The 22,235-nt window shown below is 40.7% G+C and overlaps 1 protein-coding gene across 2 annotated transcripts in view; it reads left to right on the plus strand.

Moving 5' to 3' along the window:
- Nucleotides 1–22,235, plus strand: part of LOC126323604 (intraflagellar transport protein 140 homolog) — a 248,926-nt gene that overhangs the window by 13,974 nt on the left and 212,717 nt on the right. Inside the window, exons 2-4 of one of the 2 annotated variants that reach the window (XM_049994696.1) lie at nt 1,778–2,005; nt 14,085–14,209; nt 19,455–19,597. In XM_049994696.1, coding sequence (XP_049850653.1) covers nt 1,778–2,005; nt 14,085–14,209; nt 19,455–19,597 — 496 coding nt within the window. The remainder of the gene's footprint in view (nt 1–1,777; nt 2,006–14,084; nt 14,210–19,454; nt 19,598–22,235) is intronic. The other variant, XM_049994697.1, reaches the window with a different exon arrangement.

The raw sequence follows: 22,235 nt of genomic DNA on the forward strand, positions 1-22,235 counted from the left end.
TCCACATACACGTACACCACCATTACTATACCACACAAACATAGGGGTTACATTCATCTGGTGTGAGACATTCCCTGGGGGGTCCATCGGGGGCCGAACCGCACGATAACCCTGGGTTCGGTGTGGGGTGGCAGAGGGGTGAAGTGGACTGCGGTAGTGTTTCTAGGTCCCCGGTTAACATAACATAATATAACAAGCATAGGCGAAGTCTTCATTTCCATTCTGATAATGAGATATTTCCATCAAACTGCCCATCTGGTAATAAAAGAGTCTTACCATAATGATACTGGAATTATAGTCTTCCATTTATCAGCTGGTACTATCTTCTTACAGTTCTTTCAATGCTATTCTTTCACTGACAGAAAAATGTGGAATAGGCCGTATTGAAGTGATATGGCTGTGGTAATGTACTCTACAGCACGAATAAAATTTCCTTTACTGTGGTTCAAATTTTAAGTCATCTTTCTAGCTGCTAAATGGTAGGACGATGAACTTACTTCCCAGAGTGTTTCCTTACTCTGTAATTTTGTGTTAATTTGTTCCAAATTCAATATTTGATGTACTGCCACATTATAGAATAGGGATCCAACCAAGGATGATAAAGAGAGTTCCAAATCTAGCCCAAGTATCAGTGAGTTGGGAACAAAGGCAAATGAACTAAAGGTATAGTTTCAACTGTGCACCATTCTCTGTTGATGTAAGGCTGAATTATAAATCATGTGGTCATTAGAAATGACTGCTGGGAAAAGAGTGTGTAAGAAACACCTGTGTTTTGATACACAACATGAGGAAAACGGTTGAAGAAAGGAGAACAGCTCTTCCTGTAAGGATAAGAATGACTCCCTTCAGATGTCAATACATCAGATAATATTTGGCAATGAGTTTATGCAATTCTAAAACATGGCTAATTGTCTTTTTCTTTTATTAAGTGCTTGTTTGACGCACATTACATTCATAGATTCTGAACTGAGTTGATGACAGAGACGCAGTTTAAATCTTTGAACCGGAATAACAATGAAATGGATAGTTGCTACTTACCATATAGCAGAGATGCTGAGTCACAGATAGGCACAGCAAAAGGACTGTCAGAAAGTAAGCTTTCAACCAACAAGGCCTTTATCAGAAATACACAATGAACACACTCACTCATGCAAGCATCACATGACCACAGTCTCTGGCTGCTGAGGCCGGGGTAGCCAGAGACTATGGTCATGTGTGTATGTGAGTTGCGCTTGCATGAGTGTGCGTGTGCATGTTTGTGTGCATTTCTGTGTATGTTGTCTATTTCCGATGAAGGCCTTGTTGACAGAAAGCTTACTTGCCGACAGTCTTTTTGTAGTGCCTATCTGTGACTCAGCATCTCTGGTATATGGTGAGTAGCAACTATCATTTTCATAATACTATCATGTTTTATTCTGGATTTTCCATTGCCTTTCTTGGCATGGATTAGATCATGTTTTTCTTGTTAGACTAATGGATTTTTTTTTAAATTGCAACACATACAACAAACATGTAAACTATGGAAAGCAATGTAAATAAAAATATTTTAATGTTGCCCAAGAGAGACAGGAAACATTTCTAATGGCAGACTAATGTTGTTTTAGCCATATTGTTTAACATGAGGTAAGTTGTGGTTGTGACTCATGATGATTGCACTGCAGTAGCTCTGGATTACAGGTGCTGAACAGGAAAGAGTCTGTGATTTACCAAAACGTGCTGGAGTAAATACCATTAATTTTATGAGTATGATGATAACAATGAACTCTTCATTTTCTAGGGTGAAGCATTACCTGATATCAGCTGGCCATCTCATCCAATGGCTCAGGTCACATCTCTTGCTTGGCATCCAATACGTAAAGCACTTGTAATTGGTTGGGAAAATGGAGAGCTTCGTGTGTGGGGTGGTGGCGATCCAGAATTCGTAACAGTTCAGTCACCACATCAGGCACCTGTCACAGTGCTGCAGTGGAGCCATGCAGGGGGACGACTTGTTTCTGCTGATGCGGTCAGTATTATGTTTGAACATCTCTATCAACAAATTATTGAGATACCAGGGGCATGCAGAAACACCAGTTAAGCATAAATTTGGCATTATTCATGTTCATGAAAGACTATTAAGTGAATTTTAATTTTTAAATGAAAAATAGAGGCAAGCAAAATATGTTGAAATTTACTGGAGGGATGGTTAAAATCCTCATAGACATGAATATTTATCATTTATGTCCAACAGCAACATTGATTACCATATTGTAAGAAATCCCCTGAGAAATCATTTTTGGTCAGAGAAATAATTGCTTGCATTTGATATTATAGTTAATTTTTACTACCAATGCACCAAATCCTGTTGAACCAGCACATTCCTCGATGACATACATATTTAGTTTGTGGAAGAGCAAAGGAGGGAGTCACTGAATTGAAAACGTCTGTCGTACCACAAAAAATTAATGTCTTCTCATGGATGTGTACAAAAATTTATCCAACAGGGGGCAAGGTTCTAAATTTGTTATTTTTTATACAAATGATTTTGTGAACTTGAAGATGTATCATGCCCTCAAGAACTAAATTTTGCAATATGTGTTCTTATCCTATTATATCTTGGATGATTGATAGTAAACTATCCACCCAATATACTTTTGAAAATGAATTACATTGAAACCTAAAAGGTGTGCACATTTCATTGTTGTTGTTGTTGTTGTGGTCTTCAGTCCTGAGACTGGTTTGATGCAGCTCTCCATGCTACTCTATCCTGTACAAGCTTCTTCATCTCCCAGTACCTACTGCAACCTACATCCTTCTGAATCTGCTTGGGGTATTCATCTCTTGGTCTCCCTCTACGATTTTCACCCTCTACGCTGCCCTCAAATATTAAATTGATGATCCCTTGATGCCTCAGAGCATGTCATACCAACCGATCCCTTCTTCTAGTCAAGTTGTGCCACAAGCTCCTCTTCTCCCCAATTCTACTCAATACCTCCTCATTAGTTATGTGATCAACCCATCTAATCTTCAGCATTCTTCTGTAGCACCACATTTCGAAAGATTCTATTCTCTTCTTGTCTAAATTATTTATCGGCCACGTTTCACTTCCATACATGGCTACACTCCATACAAATACTTTCAGAAACGACTTCCTAACACTTAAATCAATACTCGATGTTAACAAATTTCTCTTCTTCAGAAACGCTTTCCTTGCCATTGCCAGTCTACATTTTATATCCTCTCTACTTTGACCGTCATCAGTTATTTTGCTCCCCAAATAGCAAAACTCCTTTACTACTTTAAGTGTCTCATTTCCTAATCTAATTCCCTCAGCACCACTCGACTTAATTTGGCTACATTCCATTATCCTCGTTTTGCTTTTGTTGATGTTCATCTTATACCCTCCTTTCAAGACACTGTCCATTCCGTTCAACTGCTCTTCCAAGTCCTTTGCTGTCTCTGACAGAATTACAATGTCATCGGCGAACCTCAAAGTTTTTATTTCTTCACCATGGATTTTAACACCTACTCTGAACTTTTCTTTTGTTTCCTTTATTGCTTGCTCAATATACAGATTGAATAACATCGGGGACAGGCTACAACCCTGTCTCACTCCTTTCCCAACCACTGCTTCCCTTTCATACCCCTCAACTCTTATAACTGCCATCTGGTTTCTGTACAAATTGTAAATAGCCTTTTGCTCTCTGTATTTTACCCCTGCCACCTTCAGAATTTGAAAGAGAGTATTCCAATCAACATTGTCAAAAGCTTTCTCTAAGTCTACAAATGCTAGAAACGTAGGTTTGCCTTTCCTTAATCTTTCTTCTAAGATAAGTCGTAGGGTCAGTATTGTCTCACGTGTTCCAACATTTCTACAGAATCCAAACTGATCTTCCCCGGGGTCGGCTTCTGTCAGTTTTTCCATTCGTCTGTAAAGAATTCGTGTAAGTATTTTGCAGCTGTGACTTATTAAACTGGTAGTTCGGTAATTTTCACATCTGTCAACACCTGCTTTCTTTGGGATTGGGATTATTATATTCTTCTTGAAGTCTGAGGGTATTTCACCTGTCTTATACATCTTGCTCACCAGATGATAGAGTTTTGTCAGGACTAGCTCTCCCAAGGCCGTCAGTAGTTCCAGTGGAATGTGGTCTACTCCCGGGGCCTTGTTTCGACTCAGGTCTTTCAGTGCTCTGTTAAACTCTTCACACAATATTGTATCTCCCATTTCATCTTCATCTACATCCTCTTCCGTTTCCATAATATTGTCCTCAAGTACATTGCCCTTGCATAGACCCTCTATATACTCCTTTCAGCTTTGTGCTTTCCCTTCTTTGCTGAGAACTGGGTTTCCATCTGAGCTCTTGATATTCATACAAGTGTTTCTCTTTTCTTCAAAGGTCTCTTTAATTTTCCTGTAGGCAGTATCTATCTTACCCCTAGTGAGATAAGCCTCTACATCCTTACATTTGTCCTCTAGCCCTCCCTGCTTAGCAATTTTGCACTTCCTGTCGATCTCATTTTTGAGACGTTTGTATTCCTTTTTGCCTGCTTCGTTTACTGCATTTTTATATTTTCTCCTTTCATCAATCAAATTCAATATTTCTTCTGTTACCCAGGGGTTTCTAGTAGCCCTCGTCTTTTTACCTATTTGATCCTCTGCTGCCTTCACTATTTCATCCCTCAAAGCTACCCATTCTTCTTCTACTGTATTTCTTTCCCCCATTCCTCTCAATTGTTCCCTTATGCTCTCCCTGAAACTCTGTACAATCTCTGGTTCTTTTAGTTTATCCCTGTCCCATCTCCTTAAATTCCCACCTTTTTGAAGTTTCTTCAGTTTTAATCTACTGCCCCTGGAAATGTCTTACAATTTAAAACCTGGTTCCTAAATCTCTGTCTTACCATTATATAATCTATCTGATACCTTTTAGTATCTCCAGGATTCTTCCATGTATACAACCTTCTTTTATGATTCTTAAACCAAGTATTAGCTATGATTAAGTTATGCTCTGCACAAAATTCTACCAGCTGGCTTCCTCTTTCATTTCTTAGCCCCAATCCATATTCACCTACTATGTTTCCTTCTCTTCCTTTTCCTACTGATGAATTCTAGTCACCCATGACTATTAAATTTTCGTCTCCCTTCACTATCTGAATAATTTCTTTTATCTCGTCATACATTTCATCAATTTCTTCGTCATCTGCAGAGCTAGTTGGCATATAAACTTGTACTACTGTAGTAGGTGTGGGCTTCATGTCTATCTTGGCCACAATATTTCATTAGTACATGCAAAGTACATCTTTTGATATTATTAATGACTGTCGATGCCATCTTTCAGAGTTAAAGATCTGAAATTACATCCTCATATGCTTCAATGAAGCGTGTACAAGTTAGCAAATAATGCCAGTAAATATGTTTCTATTTATGTATTAGTAATTTTCAGTTTACACTGAAAATTGAAAAACAAAAATATGTAGGTAAGAAATCAGAACGCCAAAAAATATTGCCGTATCAGAACAAAAGTAACCACCAAGAAATGTCATTCTCTACAGTGGTGAAACAAGAAACTTTAAAAAATCCCTTATATGAGTATGACTTTTTCCCATGAACCATGGACCTTGGTGTTGGCGAGGTGGCTTGTATGTCACAGCAATACAGATAACCATACCACAGGTGCAACCACAACAGAGGGGTATCCGTTGAGATGTCAGACAGACATGTGTTTCCTGAAAAGCCTTTTTAGTAGTTGCAGGGCAAAGTCTAGATGTTTGACTAACCTAGGTTGTAAAATCAACCAAAACGGCCTTGCATTGCTGACAAAAAGCAAGGGGAAACTACAGCCATAACTTTTCATAAGAGCATGCAACTCTGCTGTACGGTTAAATGATGATGGCTTCCTATCGGGTAAAATATTCTGAAGGGAAAATAGTCCCTTGTTAGGATCTCCAGGTGGAGAATACTCAGGAGGATGTCGTCATCAGGAGAAACAAAACTGGCAGTCTACAGATTGCAGCAGGGAATGTTAGATTCATTAAATGAGCGCGTAGGTTGGAAAATTTAAAGAAGGGAAATGGGTTGGTTGAAGTTAGATGTGGTGAGGATTAGTGAAATTCACTGACAGGAGGGACAGGAGTTCTGGCCAGGTGAATACAAGGTTATAGATACGAAATCAAATCGGGTTAATGCAGGAGTAGATTTAATAATGAATAAGAAAGTAGGATTGTGCATAGGCTGCTGTGAACAGCATAGTGAATGCATTATTGTAGCCAAGATAGTCACAAAGCCTACACCCACCACCCTAGTACAAGTTTATATGCCAGCTAACTCTGCAGATGATGAAGAGTTGGAAGAAAACTATGACAAGATAAAATAAGTTATTCAGATAGTTAAGGGAGGCAAAAATTTAATAATGATGGGGGACTGGAATTCGATAGTAGTAAAAGGAAGAGAAGGAAAAATAGTAGGTGAATATGGACTGGGAGATTGGAATGAAAGAGAAAGCCGCCTGGTAGAGTTTTGCACAGAGCATAATTTAATCATTGCTAACACTTGGTTTAAGAATCATAAAAGAAGGTTGTGTACAGGGAAGACATGTGGGAACTCCAGAACATTTCAGATTGATTATGTAATGGTAAGACCCGAGATTTAGAAACCAGACTTTAAATTGTAAGATATTTCCAGGGGCAGATGTGGACTCTGACCACATTTTAATTGGTTATGAACTGTAGATTAAAACTGAAGAAATTAGAAAAGGGTAGAAAATTAAGGATATGGGACCTGGACAAGTTGAAAGAACCAGAGGTTGCTGAGAGTTCCAGGGGGAGCGTTAGGCAACACTTGAGTAAAGCAGGAGAAAGGAATACAGTAGAAGATGAATGGGTAGCCTTAAGAAATGAAATAATGATGGCAGCAGAGGATCAGATAGGTAAAAAGACAAGGCTTTGTAGAAATCCTTCGGTAGCAGAAGAGATATTGAATTTAACTGATGAAAAGGAGAAAACATAAAAATGCAACAAGTGAAGCAGGCAAAAGGGAATACAATCATTAAAAAAATCAAATTGGCAGGCAGAGTACAATGGCTAGAGGACAAATGTAAGTATTTAGAAGCATATTTCACTAGGGGAATGGTAGATACTGCCTACAGGAAAATTAAAGAGGCTGTTGGAGAAAGAGAGGCAGCTGCATGAATATCAAGAACTTGGAAGGAGTATATACAATGTTGATTACTTGAAGTTTATATTATAGAAAGGGAAATGGGCATAGATGAAGATGAGGTGGTAGATATGATACTAAGAGAATAATTTGACAGAGCTCTGAAAGATCTGAAGTCAAAACAAAGCTCCGGGAGTAGACGATATTCCGTCAGAACTACTGATGGCCTTGGGAGAGCCAGCCGTGACAAAACTCTTCCATCTGGTGTGCAAAATATATGAGATAGACGAAATCCCCTCATACTTCAGGAAGAATGTAATAATTCCAATACCAAAGAAAGCAGTTGCTGACAAATGTGAAACTTACAAACTGTTAGTTTAATAAGTCATGGTTGCAGAATACTAGCATGATTCTGTATAGAAGAATGAAAAAAACTGATAGAAGCAACATTGGGGAAGATCAGTTTGGATTCCGGGGAAATGTAGAACACGTGAGGCAATGCTGACCCTATGACTTATCTTTTAAGGAAGAACAAACTGACATTTATATCATTTATAGACTTAGATAAAGCTTTTGATATTGTTGACTGGAGTACTCTCTTTGAAATTCTGAAGGTAGCAGGGGTAAAGTACAGGGAGCAAAAGTCTACTTATAGATTGTATGGAAACCAGATGGCATTTGTAAGGGTTGACGGGCATGAAAGAGATGCAGTGATTAAGAAGGGAGTGAGACAGAGTTGTAGCCTGTACTTGAAGTTACTCAATCTGTACATTGAACAGGTAGTAACAGTAACCAAGGAAAAATTTGTAGTAGGAATTAAAGTTCACAGAAAACAAATAATAACTTTGAAGTTTGCTGATGACATTGCAATTCTGTCAGAGACAGCAAATGACTTGGTAAAGCAGTTGAATGGAATGGATGTTGTCTTGAAAGGAGGATATAAGATGAACAACAACAAAAGCAAAACAAGGATAATGGAATATAGTCTAATTAAATTAAGTGATGCTGACGGAATTAGAGTAGAAAATGAGACACTTAAAGTAGTATATGAGTTTTGCTATTTGGGGAGCAAAATAACTGATGATGTTCGAAGTAGGGAGGATATAAAATGTAGACTAGTAACGCCAAGGAAAACGTTTTTGAAGAAGAGAAATGTATTAACATAGAATGTTGAAGAGTAGATGGATAGATCACACAGTTAATGAAGAGGTACTGAATAGGGCTGGGGAGAAAAGAAATTTGTGGCACAGTTTGTCCCAAAGAAGGGATCAGTTAATAGGACATATTTTGAGGCATCAAGGGATCACTAATTTAGTTTTGGAGGGAAATGCTGGGGGTAAAAATCATAGAGGGAGATTACGAGATGATTGCAGCAAGCAGGTTCAGAAGAATGTAGGTGCAGTAGTTATTTGTAGATGAAGAGGCTTGCACAGGATAGAGTAACATGGAGAGCTTCATTCGGACTGAAAGCCACAACAACAACATGACTGTAAGTTTGATGCTGTTGCTAATACTTTTCTTAATCGCAAAATGTAGCATCAGATCATGTTAATGGAATTATTGGGTCAATTCCATGTCTTCTGTTTTTTTGAATGTTGGCTGGTGTAATTAAGTCCCACAAAATGTGTTATGAAAGTGTTATTTGTGGAAAGTGTAACCCATGGTGAGTATGCAGTTAAATGAATGAAGCTTCCAAAGCAACCCACACTTAAGTTGATGCAACAGTCTCAGCGGTCTGGGATTGAACCAAGGTTATTCTTGTCTCCCAGATTGACATGTTGTGCTACCATGTCTCGGAGTTGCAGAATTAGTAACTGTATACTGCATGTTTTTCTGTATCACACTCCATAGAATCTGAAATTATGCTAGCTCCAGTAGTAGGATTTTTTTCAACATTGAAATTTAACATTTTTCTTCTGTTTCCTAATGCAGAAAACTGCTTCTTCTCTTCCCAGCTGTTGCCTCTCTTCTGTAACCTACAGGAAAAAGTAAACAATTTTACATTTACAGCATTTACTGGCCATCAAACGAATACAACTTAAACTGCTGGAACCTTTTAAGTGGGAGAAATTTAAGTCCTCAAGAAAATAAATGCAGTAGAAGTAATTGACTTGTGAAGTCTGGGTAGTATAAATATCATAAGGAAATTTTTCTGAGTATATCACCTATGGTTGTGCCTTGGTTATAGAGTCACATTCCTAGTAAAGCAGGATGGCAATGAATTCAGCAGAGACCAGATGAGCAAAATTAGTCATTCCAAAATAGTCCAGTGGCAGTGGTGGCTCAGCATGTGTTGTTGTTGTTGTCTTCAGTCCTGAGACTGGTTTGATGCAGCTCTCCATGCTACTCTATCCTGTGCAAGCTTCATCATCTCCCAGTACTTACTGCAACCTACATCCTTCTGAATCTGCTTAGTGTATTCATCTCTTGGTCTCCCCCTACGACTTTTACCCTCGACGCTGCCCTCCAATGCTAAATTTGAGATACCTTGATGACTCAGAACATGTCCTGCGAACCGGTCCCTTCTTCTTGTCAAGTTGTGCCACAAACTCCTCTTCTCCCCAATTCTGTTCAGTACCTACTCATTAGTTATGTGATCTACCCATCTAATTTTCAGCATTCTTCTGTAGCACCACATTTCGAAAGCTTCTACTCTCTTCTTGTCCAAACTTTTTATCGTCCATGTTTCACTTCCATACATGGTACAATCCATACAAATACTTTCAGAAATGACTTCCTGATACATAAATCTATACTCGATGTTAACAAATTTCTCTTCTTCAGAAATGTTTTCCTTGCCAGTGCCAGTCTACATTTTATATCCTCCCTACTTCGACCGCCATCAGTTATTTTGCTCCCCAAATAGCAAAAAATCCTTTACTATTTTAAGTGTCTCATTTCCTAATCTAATTCCTTCAGCATCACCTGACTTAATTTGACTACAATCCATTATCCTTGTTTTGCTTTTGTTGATGTTCATCTTATACCCTCCTTTCAAGACACTGTCCATTCCATTCAACTGCTCTTCCAAGTCCTTTGCTGTCTCTGACAGAATTACAATGTCATCGGCGAACCTCAAAGTTGTTATTTCTTCTCCATGGATTTTAACACCTACTCCGAATTTTTCTTTTGTTTCCTTTATTGCTTGCTCAATATACAGATTGAATTACACCGGGGAGAGATTACAACGCTGTCCCACTCCCTTCCCAACCACTGCTTTCCTTTCATGCCCCTCGACTCTTATAACTGCTATCTGGTTTCTGTAAAAATTGTAAATAGCCTTTCGCTCTCTGTATTTTACCCCTGCCGCCTTTAGAATTTGAAAGAGAGTATTCCAGTCAACATTGTCAAAAGTTTTCTCTAAGTCTACAAATGCTAGAAATGTAGGTTTGCCTTTCCTTAATCTATTTTCTAAGATAAGTCGTAGGGTCAGTATTGCCTCACGTGTTCCAACATTTCTATGTGATCCAAACTGATCTTCCCCAAGGTCGGCTTCTACCAGTTTTTCCATTCATCTGTAAAGAATTCGCGTCAGTATTTTGCTGCTGTGACTTGTTAAACTGATAGTTCAGTAATTTTCACATCTGTCAACACCTGCTTTCTTTGGGATTGGAATTATTATATTCTTCTTCAAGTCTGAGGGTATTTCGCCTGTCTTATACATCTTCCTCACCAGATGGTAGAGTTTTGTCAGGACTGGCTCTCCCAAGGCCGTCAGTAGTTCTAATGGATTGTTGTCTACTCCCGGGGCCTTGTTTCGACTCTGTCAAATTCTTCATGCAGTATCATATCTCCCATTTCATCTTCATCTACATCCTCTTCCATTTCCATAATATTGTCCTCAAGTACATCGCCCTTGTATAGACCCTCTATATACTCCTTGCATCTTTGTGCTTTCCATTCTTTGCTTACAACTGGGTTTCCACCTGAGCTCTTGATATTCATACAAATGACTCTTTTTTTTTTTTCAAAGGTCTCTTTAATTTTCCCTTAGGCAGTATCTGTCTTACCCCTAGTGAGATAAGCCTCTACATCCTTACATTTGTCCTGCTTAGCCATTATGCACTTCCTGTCGATCTCATTTTTGAGACGTTTGTATTCCTTTTTGCCTGCTTCATTTACTGCATTTTTATATTTTCTCCTTTCATCAATTAAATGCAATATTTCTTCTGTTACCCAAGGATTTCTACTAGCCCTCGTCTTTTTACCTACTTGATCCTCTGCTGCCTTCACTACTTCAACCCTCAGAGCTACCCATTCTTCTTCAACTGTATTTCTTTCCCCCATTCCTGTCAATTGTTCCCTTATAAACTCTTCGAGAGTGGATCTGGTTAATTTGTTACCATTCCAGCCTTTGGTTTGTAGCTCTGCCATAGCTCTGCAATAGCTGTACTCTGAAGCTTGGCAATGATTCCCAGGCACCAACAAGGTGCCGATACCCACAAATGAAGACTTGATTTTGTTCTCTGAATGTATATCGGGCTCATGGCTAGAGTTTTCCAGCTGTAGGAGGCAAAGTGATGTCCTTGAATGTCTAATGTGAAGCAATTCTGCTGGCCTTTTTTGTTTGTTTTAGTACAGTATGTATGTTTCACACACAAAGGTGGAGGTGGCTGAAATTTGAATTGCCCATCGTGTTACACAGAAGCCATTCACATTATAAAATGTACTGCACTGCTCATAAAAGTAATGGACACCTATAATTTGAGGGGAGTTGAGGTAGTTACATCATAATGATGCTTAGCATAAAGCACACATCCTATAAAAACACACAAGAAACTCTGCTTCATGTCATTACTAGGATTTCAGACATGAAAAAGGCAACTGAAAAGCGAGGTGTAGTGAAGGGTGGAACAACATTAAGAAATACCTGAATATCACAGCATTCAGGATAGTGAATTATTATTAGCTATAGCACATAAATGCATCTGAGTAACATAGATGTAACCTGAGTTTTCTGGCCCATTATTGGTAGGGCACTTTAGGTCTCAGAGAAATTGCTTGAACTCTGAATGCACACTATTTTTTAATTGAATTATTGTCCTCAGGATGCATGTTTACCTATTAGCCTAATGTCTGTTAAGTTGCCTACATTTGGCCAGCAAAAGTGCTTGGCATCTTCAAAGGTTAATGTTACCTTGCTTCTAGCTTTGATTAGTAGACTGATTCTTTAGCCACAGATGAATTTTGCCAAAGATGGATTTTGTGAACACAAACTCTCATAACAGCATCAGCATGCTAAGAGAAGCTAATAATTACAGTAACTCACTATCCTGCAGTGAATCTGCTCACTGGTCACAGGCGCAAACAAAATCTTACGTAACCTAAATAACACTCATTGGCTTACCTAAGAAATATTGTGTGTTAAATGCTTCTTTAGTTGTTGTTAAAACCTAAATATAATAACTGTAGAATCATAAATCTTGTTGTAATTATCAAGGAACAGATAATTTTAGTTTAATTTAATTGTATTTTTACCATAATCATTGTCTTATTATTATTATTATTCTTTCTTTTCTCAGACTTTATGTCTGGTCAAAAATGGAAAGTGACGCGGACCTTGATCAAGCGTGACTTCCTTTTAACTGTACGGTATATGTTACATTGCATTTAGGAACTTTCGGGTAATTGAACATGTATCAATAATTACAGATTTCTGTAGCTGTATATATAAGTTTGGATGTAGCTGTATTGCCTTGATGTACTGGTGGATATTGTGTGGTATGACTCCTGTAGTTGATAGTATAATTGGTATAATGTCAACTTTATCCTGATGCCACATGTCCTTGACTTCCTCAGTCATTTGGCTGTATTTTTCAATTTTTTCTCCTGTTTTCTTCTGTATATTTGTTGTATTGGGTATGGATATTTCGATTAGTTGTGTTAATTTCTTCTTTTTATTGGTGAGTATGATGTCAGGTTTGTTATGTGGGGTTGTTTTATCTGTTATAATGGTTCTGTTCCAGTATAATTTGTATTCCTCATTCTCCAGCACATTTTGTGGTGCATACTTGTATGTGGGAACGTGTTGTTTTATAAGTTTATGTTGTAAGGCAAGCTGTTGATGTATTATTTTTACTACATTGTCATGTCTTCTGGGGTATTCTGTATTTGCTAGTATTGTACATTCGCTTGTGATGTGATCTACTGTTTCTATTTGTTGTTTGCAAAGTCTGCATTTATCTGTTGTGGTATTGGGATCTTTAATAATATGCTTGCTGTAATGTCTGGTTTTTATTGTTTGATCCTGTATCACAATATTATTATTATTATTATTATTATTGTTATTATTATTGTAAACCCAACTGCTTATTAAAATAGCTTGTGCTTCCAATATAAATGTTATGGTATTAACTAAAGTTAACTGTAACAAATATTTGTGACAGGTTCAATCTCTATACCAGACTGAAAATTAAAGAAGTAAGGTTTTTGATTTAATGCCTCATTGAGAGTGAGGTCATTACATTAGATGTGTAGCACAAGTTTTGATTAAATATGCCTGGGGAAAGATGTCATATACTGTAAGCCCTTTCAAAGAAACTATTCTGACATTTGCTGTAAGCATTTCAGAAAAATCACAGAAAACTTAAATCTGGATGATGGGGCAGAGACTGAACTACCATCCCTCTGAATACAAGACCAGTGTCTCATCATTGCACCACCCTGCATGGTCTATGCTAGACCGGGGTTCAAACCAGGTCACCTACTATCCACAGAAACTGGCAGCAGAAGGCATAGATCCAAGTTCAAGTTCCAGTATGGCACACAGTTTTAATTTTTTCACAAATGTTAATTGCTATGACACTTTATTAAAGGCTAAAAATATCTCACTCAGGATAATTGTTATTGTTATTTCTATTCATGAAGAAAAATTTAATTGAGTATTTAATATCTGCAAAGCCTTGATTTGGTGAGTGTTTTACTATTTTCACCGGTAACTTTTTTTGCTCAGGCTGGTGCATTATTGGGCTGGAAAATGGACTCACGAGGCCAGTTGTTGTCCGTTTTCCATGTAGAAATGCGAGAGCCTTTGGGCCATGTCACTTTTCGGCGTCCGGCCCCAGGTGTTGACATCACGTATGTACCAAATTCTGCTGACTTTACATTCACTTGGTACTGTAAGTCTTCAAAAAGTAAAACTGTAAGCACATATGAAGCCCATTTTAAAAATATGAAACTTATAATGTTCTAGTTAATGACATTTTCTCTAACAATCTAGACTTTTGTTTGTGAAATTAAAGGCATTAAACTACTATTGTGCAAGTGATTTCAGTTGTTTCCTCTGTTGGATGATATGTCACCAGAATTGGTCTATTGCACTTCCTCGTCCAAAATATATACCATAAATGATCTTCAGAAAGCGGTTGATTAAATTATGGCTATACCTATATGGAAAATTAGAACTGAATGTTCAGAAGAGCCACACTCACAAGGTGTTTCATATAAAACTATTGCATTTTGTAATACATAGATTGACATTTATATGTTACATGTAATCATTGTGGCAGTATTTCTGACATGCTTCAAAGAGTGAAGAGTCTGTATCAGACTTAAAGTAATTAAACTGTCATTGGATGGACTTCCACAAGCAAAGGCCTATAATTGTTCTGTCTTGTATTCACCATCTATTGTTGAAATGCCTTCTGCATAATCCTTGTATCATTTTTTAAATCAGTTGAGGATATTTGTCTGTGTTGATAACAACATTATCTTCTTCTTTCAGCAACTAGTTTCGTGTTGCACCATTTTAGGAAGTCACTCTTGTTTCAGGACAGTACTTTTGCAAGCAGTAACTTTATCTTAGTCATAAACTATATCATTGTCAGAATAAATTTTGTTTGTGATGCAAGCAAGGTATACTGTTTTATTAGAAAAATGTAACTTGCTTTTAAGACGACAGTTCACAAAAGACACTTGAAATTAGTTTATGGGTAGTGTTCCATCATGTCAGTTCTATGTAAGGATTCTTTTAGGAACAAGAGTGAATGTGTGTATAAGTATGGTACAGTTCATTACTGCAGTAGCCACCAGAAGGATTGCGGGCGTCGCACATCGGCACGGCGGAGAACAATTCGTCAGCACGAGGCAAAGGATGGGTGTCCACCACCAATTGGGAATTAATGGTGGCCTTGAAATAGCCGCAAAGATGTAATTTTCCTTACAATAACGAGAGGCGAAGCCCACTCACTAGAAGAAATGGGAAGACGACCCCTAGGGCTGTCAGCCGGTCTAGCTCTTCCTTTACCTGAGGGCGGAGAGCCAAGGGGATCTGCCGCGTGCGTAGCAAATGCGGGCGAGCCGACGCCTTCAACGTTAAGTGAGCCTCAAAATCTGAAACATGCCCCAGGCCCTCCTCAAAGACATCTGGAAAGTCTGAGATCAAAGATTCCAATGATTGATAGGGAACGTGTTCAGAGACCAACTGTATGGTGTCAGCGATAGAAGAACCGAAAGCTTGAAAGGCATCCAGGCCAAAAAGGTTAGCGGAGCTCGCATAACTGACAACAATAAAAGTAATAGGCCGAGTGACTGATTTGTAAGTCATGTCGGTGGTGAATTGACCCAGTAGGGAAATGAACTGTTCACCATAACCGCGTAGACGCCGGTAAACTGGTGCCAACGGGGGCGATCCAAGGTCGGAATAAGTTTGTGCGTTTAACAACGAAACTGCCACGCCCGTATCTACTTGCAGTTGTAACCGGCGCGACCGAACTGACACCTCGATAAAGAGTTTGCGTGCCGATGCGTCGGGAGCCTGGCCTGATGAAACTTTCTGAATGTCAACGTCCATGTCCTCTGTACCTGCTTCCTTCCATTCTATTGTGGTTGAGCGGCAAACTTTAGCAATGTGACCTTTTTTATTACATTTGCGACAAATGGCCCAACGCTGGGGGCACTCTGACCGATCGTGATGTATATAGCATGATGCACAGGACGGCAACAGGGGCCGGCAGCCGGAATTCTGTTTATGCGCCGTGCGGAAGCTGCCGTAATGGCCGGATTGTACCGCTCACACGTCGTCCAGCATGGACACAGTGGATGTGGCCGCGCCGCCCTGAACCGCCGCAACGTAGCACCATGCTTCCAGCTGTTGACCTGCGGCGTGAGAGACTTCATACGATTGAGCAATGGACAGGACTTCCTCAAGGGAAGAGTCTTCCAACGCAGGGCCCATTGCCGGACGTGGGCATATGACTCTCGCGACTGCTCCGTGACAAAATGACACTTGCGACTAAGACCATGCAGGGTAGCGCCCGGTAAGACTGATGGGGCTGTTTCTTGCATTGATAGAACTTGACCCTAGCCGCCACAACATGCGTGCGGTGGCAATAATATAAAGACAGCAATGAACACAATGCGTCAAAAGACAAGGACGAGGGTTCCTGCAACGACGCTAGCTGCCACAAAACTTGATACAGCAAGAGAGATATCCGAGACAAGAAGAGAGCACGACATACCTCCCCATCGGCAACATGAAACGCCTGGAAATGCTGCCGAAGGCGATGTTCATATGCGTCCCAATCCTCCTCCATCTCGTCATACGGGGGAAAGGGAGGAGGGAACGGCGCTGGAGCATACTGCGTGGAGAGCAACGCCGGAAGCACTTGTTTCATGGTGGCCTTGAGCTCCATCTGCTGCTCAACCAAAACCCGCACTAAATCCTCCATGCCGTGGAGAAGCTGCGAAACTGGAACAATGACGCAACACGTGAAAGAACGACCTTACTAATTGCCAATTGTGTAGTAACACTGTTCATGTTTACGTCGCACTTCACTTAACGTAGACCGGGACAGTGTCCTAGGCATGCCCGATGTTAACTGACTGGGCACGGCCCGTGCCGCCTGAGTAGTTGTTGTTGTTGTTGTTGTTACGCCATCAGAGGTCGCGTCCGAATTCTCGCGTGCCCTCTGGTGGACGGGACTCTACTTGCAGCAACTACCGTCCGTGACGTGCCGTGCCAATGTGCGACGCCCGCAATCCTTCTGGTGGCTACTGCAATTACTATGTCAGTAAAGTAATATGAGAAACAATTGATATATTGACATGGAAAGTTCGTGAGACGAGCTAGATTTTACAAGAGAAGGAAAATACTTCTGAGCATGTTAAAAAGGTGTTTTGTGTGTATAAACTTGTAACAAGCCATACAAAACTCATATGCAGCACTATAATTCAAGTAATACGAGCTAAACAAGTGCATCACATCAACAGCAGAAACTTTAATAAAATAGACAAGTTGTACATGCACTTTTTAATTTGAAACATGTAGTTCTCTGCAAAATGGACAATATTTTTCATTCATAAAATAAGGAAAAAGCAACCACTTACTTACAGTGGATTGATGTGTGGAACACAGAAACACATAACAGTAAACAGCATTCACTCTACCTTTCAGGCACTAGCTCTTTTTATAGCTATAGTACACCAAAAGTCATACTCTTATGGCCGTGGCAAGACTAATTATTGATACTTGATTACTGACAGCTGTTGACTGAGCTGATGAAGGTGAGGAGGGTGTAGGGAAGGACTCAATATGGGGGTAGCAGGAAAGAGGCAGGTCTTTGGACAGATGACTCTGCAGCCACATGAGATGAAAGGAGTACAGAGGGTACAACAAAAAAGAGATGTAGGAAGGGGGAGGAGGGGAGAGCTGTTGGGATAAAATGGTGACAAGGGAAAAAGGAGAGAAAGCTGAAGATGAAGAGGGAAAAAGGGAGAGGGGTTGAAAAGAGGGGAGAGCAGAGGAAGAGAGAGAGGGGGGGGGGCGGGGCACACACACAGACAGAGGGAAAATGCCTGCTTGGAAAGGGGAGGGGAAGAGGAAGAGAGAAGAGAGAAGAGAGGTACATAGAACACAGTATAACACAACGAAACAAACCATGGATGGTGCAGGTATCCATGAGTGGTCAAATTCCTCAAACCACTCCACCACACTCCTGGCCTTGTGACATGGCACATTATCTCATTGAAAAATGCCACTGCCATTGGGAAATATATTCGTCATGAAGTGCTGTACATGATCTTCAACCAGTGTATGATACTCCTTGGCTGTCACAGTGTTTTGCACGAGCTCCAGTGGACCAATAGATGCCCATGTGAGTGCCCATGTAAGTGTTCCCCAGAACATAATAGAAGTGCTGCCAGCTTGTCTCTGTCCTGCAGTACATGGGTCCAGGAGCTGTTCCTGTGGAAGACAACGCATTAGTGCCCTCCCATTGCCTTGATGAAGAAGGTATTGGGACTCATCAGACCATGCAGTGCTCTGCCATTGCGGTAATGTCCAGTGCCAATGGTCACTTGCCCATTTCAGTCTCAGTTGCTGATGTTGTGATGTTAACATTGGTAAATGCATCAAGCATCAGCTGTGGAAGCCCAGTGTAAAGAGTGTTCAGTGCACTGTCTGTTTAGACACACTTTTACTATGCCCAACATTAAAGTCTGATGTTAGTCCTGCTACAGTTTGCTGCCTGTCCTGTTTTAGCAGTCTGCCCAGTCTATGACGTCCGACATCTGTAATGAAGGGTGGCTGCCCATCCCCATGATGTCTAGAAGTGGTTTCACTATGTATTGAAAACACTCACCACAACACTCCTTGAACATCCTAAAAGTCATGCAGTTTCTGAAATGCTTGTGCCGAACCTCCAGGCCATCACAATCTGCTCTCGGTCACACTCGGGTAAATTGCTCGCTTTCCCCATTCTACTCACAGATAGCATGCTCACTGATACTGCATGCACCATGCATGTGTCTGATCATTTCTCACCAGATGACACTGCTATCATCTGGATGGGTTTATATTGATAGTATGTTGATGGTCATAATGTTCTGGCTGATCTGTGTATAAAAACAAACATGTATTACAGACCACTGAATATGCTTCATTAGTAAAATAAGTGGAGTGTGTGTGCCAAAAAAACAAACTGCCTTTCATTTAGCTGCAAAGACAGAACATACCTTCATTAATTTTGAAGCAACTAAGGAATGGCGGAAATCATTCCCCCCCCCCCTCTCAGAGACTCGTGGCAATGCAAAAATGCATCCACCAACAACACTAATTTTTAATGGATCCATTATCTTTTTAATTTTATTTTAAAGACAATGACAACAGTAGTAGTAGCTGTTAGGTTCTGTGGAGAATATGGACCCACCCATGTATTTGATTCAGCATTCCATCCTTAAATAGACTGGGCGTAAAACAAGGCATAATTGATCATTTACAGGAGTATATTTCATGAATTTATAAAGTAGCAAAAAGAAAGAACTTACTGTGTACAAATTGAATTCAGTCATTGTGTAACATTTTTGGATCATCTTCTTTTCACAGTGGACTAGCAAAAGCAGCAGTGGCAGGTGATGAACATGCACTTGATCTCTTAAGTTCTTGGAGGCCACGCACAGCTGGGGCCAGAACAAGTATACAGGGTGCACAGCCTGAGAGCCTTTGCTTTTATATCGGTTCATTTTCAGGTAATTTTGTATGTTATGATGGAGGTATTATGTATAACACAAACACATTAATTTCACTTTATAGTAAGTGTATGCAGATAATTAACTAGACTAAGTTTTTTTGCCTAAGTTTATTTGACACATGGGTAAGGTCCGACAGCTAAGTGATATAACTGCTACTTTCAACCTTCCCAAGTGCACTGTATATAATTATCTCACCAGTGTTGTTCAAATGCAGATTTCCGGTTCTGTACTGCTGAGCCCTCTAAAAGACAACTTAGGAGTACCTTTCTTGTTACTCAATATTATCCTGGTCTTGACTGCATTCATCAGCTACTTTAGCAGACCTATAACTTCCTATATGTATTCCTAAAATCATGTCTTGAAATGAGGTTCATTCGGTCTTATATTTTGCCTGTCTCATCTAGAACAGTGTAACAGATTTTCGTCGCCCCCTCCCAATCTCTGCAATATCCTGGTCAGACCTATGATCCTTTTACAACCATTTCCCTGCTTCTCATTCCTGATGTAGGACTTCCCAATACACCCACCTACTGCCACCCACACCAGCTGTGTAATTGGCAAATTAGGTAATATGAAAGGGAGAGCAACTGTGAAATGATACATGTCCTGTACCATCCATTATGTAAGCACTGTTCAGCCTTCTACATTGGTAGAACTACTACCAAGTTATCAGTAATGATGAATGAGCATTGACAGAGGATGTGTATTAGCAAGACATACTATCCTGTTGCAGATTTAATATCTTCACAATCGTGACAACCAGGGAACAGAGCAGTATGAGAGGAGACGAACTCGCTGTGCAAGTCAGTCTGTGGGAAGCAGAGCATCTGAGCCCACATGGAGGCGTGTGTGGCAATAAACTCAGCACATGACTGGTGGCTAACAACAAAGCACATGACAACAACACTCAGCACGAAGTGCAGTGTGAGCACTGGCCCACTCCACTTACTGTCACCTGCAAGTAAACACTTCTATCAGTGGATCTGCCCATACTATGTGACATGTGCACCCTCCATGGCAGGTTTCTGATCTACTTTGCTATGCTACCCTTGCCAGCTCATCTGTTTCCATAGCAGTGTTCACTAGAGGGGATACTAAATCCCTCCCCCCTAGGAAGCTCATGTAGTGCCAAAAATGTACAGGCTTTGTTCACGGCCTCCAGCACAGAACTTGAGAAGGTCTGAAGAGTCATGCAGCCGACCAACCACAGATGCAAGTCACAAGAGAGGTGGAAGAACATGGAGTCTGCAGCAACACAGGTTCACCAGCTGCAGTGGGGACGAGGCCACCTCTACCTATGAAGAGGAGAATGAAGTGGAAGGAAAAGGAGATGGGTTAAAATCCATGTGCTACACCTCAACAGGTGGAGGCACAAGCCTCGCTGAGGGCCAAGGTCACAAGCAATGGGAGGATGATGGAGGGAGCGGCAACAGGGAAGTGCGTCTCTGCAAGTGCTGGAACAGCATTGTGATCAACCCTGCTGCTCAGCTGACTGGAATCTCAAAGCTGCAGTGTCCTAACAGGATGCGGGCACAACCAATTTGCATGCCAAGTCAGCTAGCCCCCACCAGCATTCACCACAAACAACTGCCAACCTTTGTGGCTCACGACACCTGGCACGCATCCCTGCTGCCGGCCAAAGGACCAGGCCCAAACTGCAGCCCCATGAGAGAAAAACGGTGGTCTGTGGAGGGCAACTCAGGGAGCAACAAATCCAGGAGACTCTGCAGCTGGCACCCATGCAAATATTTCTTGGGAGTGCACCTGTCGGCTAGCATCATATGATATGTATCCAGAAAACTTGACAATTTATCATTACGGGAAGAGGCAGACACAGACTTCTTCTTGAATGTACACATGAAGTGCTCCACCTCAAAGTTAGAAGCCAGATGAAACTGGCCAGTAGTCAGATGCTGCATATCACTGCAGAATCGAAAGTCTTCAAACTCACATGACGCAAATTACCTACTATTATCCTAGGGGATCCCTCAGTGGCAAGAATAACCAATTACTTGCCAGTGTGGTAGTCGACAACTTGGAGGGCAGCTTGGCTGTGTACAGGAAATTGGACAATCATTGACCACGAACAACAGCATTCTGACCATAAACGGACCCGGAAAATCAATGTGCACTCTGTCCTGGAGGCACTCCAGGACAGGCCGAGGAGAGAAACTGGCACAGTGGTGCAGCCTGGTTCTGTGCATGGGTCTTGCAAGCCCACACCAGATGTTCGACAGCGGCCAACGCCTTCATAAGAGTCATACCCTGTGCGTTACATGCAGCAACTGTAGTATGCGAGGATGCAACACCGGGGGGAATGACCACACAGCAACTTTGCTCCTCTGTGTCAAGCATGAGAACCCCCTTGACAGCTGTGAGCTGATCACATAGGAGGAAAAATGTATGCCATTCCTGATCTGCACCCAAAGATATGCTCTCTGATGAACTCAACTGGACAGCTGAAATGGTTTTCTGGAAACATTGGCCAGCAGCCATAGCGATCATGACTTCGCGTCCTGTTAAAGGAAAATCTAGTGTGGTTTGTTGCAAGGCATTGTCCAACGTGAACAAGAGGGCCTGCTACTGATCAAACTCGAGATTGGGCCCCACCAGTAGCTGAGGTAGTGCATTAGTT

This window comes from Schistocerca gregaria, chromosome 2, assembly GCF_023897955.1.
Source record: "Schistocerca gregaria isolate iqSchGreg1 chromosome 2, iqSchGreg1.2, whole genome shotgun sequence".
Lineage (NCBI taxonomy): Eukaryota > Metazoa > Arthropoda > Insecta > Orthoptera > Acrididae > Schistocerca > Schistocerca gregaria.